The sequence below is a fragment of the Pocillopora damicornis genome, chromosome 6 (assembly GCF_964200805.1).
Source record: "Pocillopora damicornis chromosome 6, jaPocDami1.2, whole genome shotgun sequence".
Taxonomy (NCBI): Eukaryota; Metazoa; Cnidaria; class Anthozoa; order Scleractinia; family Pocilloporidae; genus Pocillopora; species Pocillopora damicornis.
Window position 1 is genome coordinate 19542583 of NC_142675.1, and position 6055 is coordinate 19548637.

At 35.3% G+C, this 6055-nt stretch overlaps 1 protein-coding gene across 3 annotated transcripts; it reads left to right on the forward strand.

The window, feature by feature from the left end:
* The first annotated feature begins 4 nt into the window (after positions 1 to 4).
* LOC113685080 (peroxynitrite isomerase THAP4) lies at positions 5 to 5593 on the forward strand. Of its 3 annotated transcripts, XR_016187452.1 has the most exons (6): positions 13 to 355; positions 719 to 867; positions 1843 to 1952; positions 2713 to 2816; positions 3474 to 3570; positions 3667 to 3801. XR_016187452.1 is itself a non-coding variant. In XM_027202542.2 (5 exons), exons 1-5 carry the CDS (start codon positions 251 to 253, stop codon positions 3784 to 3786), a joined length of 588 nt encoding a protein of 195 aa, XP_027058343.2. In that variant the 5' UTR covers positions 5 to 250; the 3' UTR covers positions 3787 to 5593. The 3 variants fall into 3 exon arrangements, 2 of the variants coding, with proteins under 2 accessions (XP_027058343.2, XP_027058344.1); XM_027202542.2 differs by lacking the exon at positions 3474 to 3570 and having other exon boundaries at positions 5 to 355; positions 3667 to 5593; XM_027202543.2 differs by lacking the exon at positions 3474 to 3570 and having other exon boundaries at positions 12 to 355; positions 723 to 867; positions 3667 to 5593.
* Positions 5594 to 6055: the final 462 nt, after the last annotated feature.

Below are 6055 nucleotides of genomic sequence, written 5' to 3' on the forward strand. Positions count from 1 at the left end.
TAGGGTCAGTCGGTTTTTGCTCTTCTTAGAGTTATTGTTGTTGTTTTTTTTTTTTGAAGAACTGAAATGGACGGTGTTTGACGATGTGATTGGCTTTGTCTTTGTGTCTGGACCAAAAAGAGAAACATATGTATTTATCATATTTCGATTGAATCCAAGAAGAGATAGAGGCAACAACTAAGAAGAATTTCTAAAACAGCTTACTCGCACCAGTGGGGAAATAAAGGCATTCGCGCGCTGACGAAAGGTGATGAGGGAGGTTTGCAAAAGCTTCCTACGTACTTGTGTTGGTCGTACTTTCCCTGTCTTCAAATTATTGTCCGGAAGAACGATGAGTTCAGATAATATAGAAAAGGTGAGTTTCACATTTGCAAATGTCGTTTGCTTCGTGTTTTCGTGTCAAACTGAGTTGCTGCAAATTAGGAAATCGTGGAAACTCAATTTTTTGGCTGAAAGACAGGTAGCGGAGATTGTTTTTATGTCTTTCCATAAAAGAAATTTCTAGACCGTTTCTTAGCGATCAATTATTTATATTCATAATTTGGATAACCCATACTTATTTTTTTTATCATTGTTTTCTTGCAATTGTTATCAATAAACTCGGTAAAAAGATGAAAACAAAACGTTGGTCAGACGAAATATGCATGTTTGGTTTAGAGGCCAGTACCTGTAATGGGTGACATTCATTAGTTTGACTAATGCGACGAAATTTTTGTAGCCAGCCCTGCACGGTGCATTGAGCAAGGTTTCCTGGCTTATTGGAAAGTGGGAAGGTGAAGGCTGTGGTGTTTATCCAACAATTTCTCCTTTCATGTATGGTGAAGAGATCATCTTTGATCATGTGGGACAGCCGATGCTCTCTTACAGGTAAGAAAATTATGGCCAACAACTTTTAAAATACGCATTTTGCAGCGAAACTGCTTTAGAACAACAGATCTAGCATATGTACAGAGTGTACTGTACATTTCATTTGATGCGCATGCTTTAATTTTGGAAAAATGAGTTTCTGCTTTTCAAATGCATCACCCATTGTGAGAGGAGGCTTAAGTTCTCTGGAGTCTAACAAGAGCGGATGTAGAGAGAATCTAATTTGCAATCACCATTATTTTCAATTGCATGTGGTGGAATTTAAGTGTTTTGGCACCATTTGTGCAATTCATCTGGTCTCATTCCCTCTCTATTTACCTGCAGCCTCTCATGACAGGTTTCACCCACCCATCCCTCCCTATTTTCTCTCCACCACTGTTGAGAGTGTGCACCAGCTGCCCCATTCTCAATGAAGAAGAGCAAGTGAGACAAGGTGGAATAAAGCACCATCTCATGTTAATTTCCTTTATTTCCAATTTGAAAATTCCAGTTTTACTTTTTTTTATTATTAATAACTCATGTTACTGACAGAATTAAACTGAAATTAATTGTCTAGCACTATTATTATTTTTTTTCCAATTTTTCTTGGCTCTAATGTCATATTTCATTTGTGGCTTGTTAACCAATGTCATGCATTAATGGACACTATCGTTTACCTTTTACAGAAGCATAGGAATGTTTGCAGGTCATACCTTATAGAGATAGGGACTTTTCCTGCAGACCCATTTAACAACCTCTAGATCTAGTGAATCACTTGTTCTCGTGGCAATTGATCATACAAATCATGCTATGATCTTTCAATACAATGTCCACAATAATAAAACTAAGTGCTGGAGAAGAATGCCTCAGACTCCTGATGAACAATTACATTGTACTTACAAATCATTTGGAGTATTTCATTATTTTGAAAAAAATTAAGCAAATTTAATAGTAGATCAAGATTCACTCTGTGCCCTTTTCCATACACTCTTTAAGCTCCAGAACATGGCATCTGGAAAAAGGAGCTCCAATGCACCATGAAGTTGGATTTCTTAAAGTCAAGCCAGAAACATCATCACTTGCCTTCATTATAGCACAGAATACAGGTAGACATGTCATATTAAGCTTGTATAGTGCTCAACAATCCCATCAAGTAGTAAAAAGGCCATGTTTGATTTGTAAAACTGATTACAACCACAATGAACAAACCTGTGAGGGTGAAGGGGGAAAATTATGTGGGAGATGAAAGTTAACCTAACCCATTGCCATCCACTGTTCTAACTGCCGCATCATTGATACAAAACCCAATTCTCATAACTAACATCAAAGTAGATTTTCATCAACACTCAACATTTAACGTCTAAGGGTGACCAGCATCCACTGTCTCCTTTCAGAATCTCCCCTAAATCAAACATTGAGGTCATGAGAATGAAGAAAATGATCACCAACATAAGAAACCTCTTGATTGTTAAAAAGTGATCCATGTCAGTACCACTAGAAATGTATAATGAACTGCTGAGTATATAAGGATATGTAATGTAAGGTGTAAAGGGTTTAAACCACAAAGACAAGATGTGGTTAAAGATACTGTGAGTAAGACTGTGTATGCTGCAGGGCAATTTAGTATTATAAACTGAGTTGGTAACATAAATTGGCCATTAGCCCTATGCCGTTCACTCTGACAAAGGGCTAACGATCAAAATGTTAGTTTCAAAACTCTTAATGGTGAACAATTTATGCTATCAACTCAATTGATAATACTAAATTACCTTGTTATACTCTCCCACCAATGTAGCACCACAGTTTCTTTAGGATCTTATCCCCTTTATTCATTTGTCTATGCTGCAACTAATTTTTCATTCACAGGTCTTGCTGAAGTTGAGGAGGGTGAAGTTAAGGGACATGAGATTCATCTTGTCTCTCACTCAGTTGGAAGAGCAAGTTTTGGTGCTGACCCAAAAGTCCAAAAGGTAAATCAAGTTAAAAGGTCCAAAACTTATTGTTGGTGATAACTTAAGGGCTAATTTTTTTTCTCAGGAAGCTAAAAACTGTTTTGTTATTTTTCAATAACACATGTAGTGAGTTAAAACTATACCATAATTTCACGTTCGTTGCTTTAAAAAGTGCATTTCATCAAGCTTAAATTAATCCTCACAAAACAGTTTTGTTTAGAAATTTGCAAACAGAATGAATTTTGATCTGCTGTTTGAAAAAAGGGGTCAGTGAATTTATTTTTGAGTCAGTACAGACATTTACAGGTAAAATTATGGTTTTTTCCAAGAGGCTGAACTATTGCAATCATGACAAGTGATCAACTGGTTGATTAACAATAACTAGCATTTGGTTAAAACCACTTTCAATGAGGAAACAAGAAAGTATGAAAGTATGGACCTGTTAAAAAATGAACATAAAAATATAACCAACACTTCCATCTACTTCAAACATGCACCATTATAGTTACAGTAATTGACCAATGATTTGTTTTATGGTATGAAAGATTTTAGAATTCAGGGCCTGGCTGTTTTTAGTGGGGTTAAGATAACTCAGGGTCAGTGTGAAATCCAATTTCAGATCTGAAAGCTTTAAAAAATAATTCAGTAAACTCTTTTTTCTTTTATTGTCTACAATTTGATGTTTGGATGCACTAAAAGGAATTTAAAAAATCATCTCACAAGAGCTTTTGAACAAAGGAGTAAAGAAACCCAGAATAAAATTTAACCTTGGGTTAGTGCTAATCTGCCTTTGAACAGCTGGGCTCTGAATGATTGTCATTGTCATGTCAAATTAAATTAACTATATTTAATTATTTTAATGTTTCAGGTGGAGAGGATCTTCAGACTAAAGGATCCAGATACGCTGGAAATGGAGTGTTTCATGGAAACAAGCAACACAAAACACCAAAAACATCTGCACATCACTTATAAGAAGGTCATGAACTAATAACTCAAGAAATAAAGTCTTAGACTTATAAACTAGCTTATAAACTACCAGAGCTACCAACGATAAATGCAAATTTAAATTTTTTGAAAATTTATCTTTAGGTATCTCATAGGGTAGTTAATGCCAATTAAATGTGATTAAGGGATGGGATTGACTTTTAAGTGATGTTGTAAACATGAGGCAAATTAGGAGACATTTTTTACCATGAATCTATAAATGCAAAAAATAGTTTACAAAATTTATCTTTAGGTATCTCATAGGGTAGTTAATGCTAGTTAAATGTGATTAAGCAATGGGATTGACTTTTAATTGATTTAGTAAACATGAGGCAAATTAGGAGACGTTTTTTTACCATGAATCTATAAAAACCTGCACTGCCCAACTTACTAGGACCGTCTCAAGCACTTTTTTCAATCTTGATGTGCCATGATTCACACCTTTTGTGTTTTGTTTATACAAATTTACTGTTGATACTCTGTTACACAGATGTACTTTTAATTTATTCATTATTTAGTAATTGAATGAGTGCAGCATGCACTATTGTTAACCCTTTAACTCCTATGAGTGACCAAGACAGAATTTCTCCTTACAATATCAATACAATATCAAGCAGACAAGTAATGAGATTAAAGGAAAATATGAATTAGGGGATTATTAATTTATCCAATATCAAATTCTCCAAACTAACATCACAAGAACTATATGACAGACAGTAAGGAGAATTACTAGTGAGATCGTGGGAGTTGAAGGGTAAATTATTTACTTTTGTACTCCTGCAGCTCTAAACAGTTCAGCCAGTAGATTTGCTCGGTACCTATCTTATTTAGCCTTATTGTATCCTTGCTGAATCAAACACTAAGTTCATGAGAGTTAAGGAAATGATTGCCAGTTTATCTTTTAACTCCTAAGATAAGGGTAATTGTGAAGAAGAGCTCCCCAAAAAACCTGTCAGCAGACTGTTGGTCAACTGTCGGCTGACAGTTGACCAACAGGTTACTGACAGTCTACCGACAGCTAACCAACAGGTTACCGACAGGTTAAGAAAAAAGAAATGACTGTTTATTCTCCCCTGTAGCTGTTACCCATTTCTTTGTAAGTTATGAGAACTTGGTGCTAGGTCAAGATAGCAGCCTCTACCTGATAAGTTTGAGTATTCTCATTACCTGTCTGCTGAAAAATGTATGGATATTATAGGGAGAAGTTTCATGTTAACCACTTCTGGGGGTGAAAGGTTTAATAAATCTCTTGACTGTTACACAAATTCTTATTGGCATCATGAGAAATGTATGAGGAACAGTGTTGACTCTTCTGCATACTGATGTTAGGGTGTTAAGCGTAGGGGTTAACCACACAAAAATGTAAAACCAACTGTTTGAACTTTTCAGTTACCAAGGTAACAAGCATTGTTGCCACACAAACATCCCTGCTCAACAATTTTCGCATGTCCTTTGTACGTACCAGGCAATGATAAGCTGGATCAGCAAATGTTGCAATCTACATTTCATTGCTGCCCTCTGATTGGTTTTTATTGTGTATGTGAACTAGGTTTTTGTGAGTGCATTGAAATCACAAGCCCAAAACAAGGCTAGTGATATTTTAAAGTTTTAAGTACTTATCTGTTACGTTTTATAAATGTATAAGTCACTGAACCAAGTATGTTGGAGATAGTTCAGAAAGTGTTTTAATCTTTAATTAGAGGTTTTTGCAACAAATTACCTTAAATGATGTCATAATAGGATGTCGGAGAACTGCAACTTTGCAGGTATTGTATGAGTTGTCAAATAAATAACTGGTTGTAAAGGAAAAATGGCATTTTCATTGCCTATCTTTTCATGTAGATGGTGCAGAAAAGGAAAAGTTTAAAAATAACTACTGGTAGTCATAGTACATACATACAATTTTTCACACACACTGATACAAACTGTTCAAAGGTTGAGCAATAAATTACTTCTAGTCAAGCCACACATCATTGTCAAAATAGTTTTTTTTGGTTGATTTTTCCATACTAGCCTAATTTGTATACCATAAAATCATAATAAAATCCACAAAGCTTAACAGTTAAAGTGGCAATGCAAAAATATATATAATTTTTCTGGGGAAATAGTGTGGAAAGTGAAAGGAAAATTTTTCAGGGTTATGTGCTTCCGAGACCTAGTCTCCTTTAGAGATGTTGAGAATTATCACAGTCATTCCTCTTCACATGGGCAGGAATGATTGTGTGAAAAACCCCAAAAGAACAAAAGAACTTCTGTGTTGGATGCTAGGGAGA

Excerpts from the sequence above, each read along its gene's own strand:
- LOC113685080 (XM_027202542.2), top strand. The coding sequence starts at position 251 with ATGAGGGAGGTTTGCAAAAGCTTCCTACGTACTTGTGTTGGTCGTACT. Across the intron at positions 356-718 it reads GTTCAGATAATATAGAAAAG|CCAGCCCTGCACGGTGCATT; the intron begins GTGAGTTTCACA and ends AAATTTTTGTAG. Across the intron at positions 868-1,842 it reads CAGCCGATGCTCTCTTACAG|CTCCAGAACATGGCATCTGG; the intron begins GTAAGAAAATTA and ends ACACTCTTTAAG.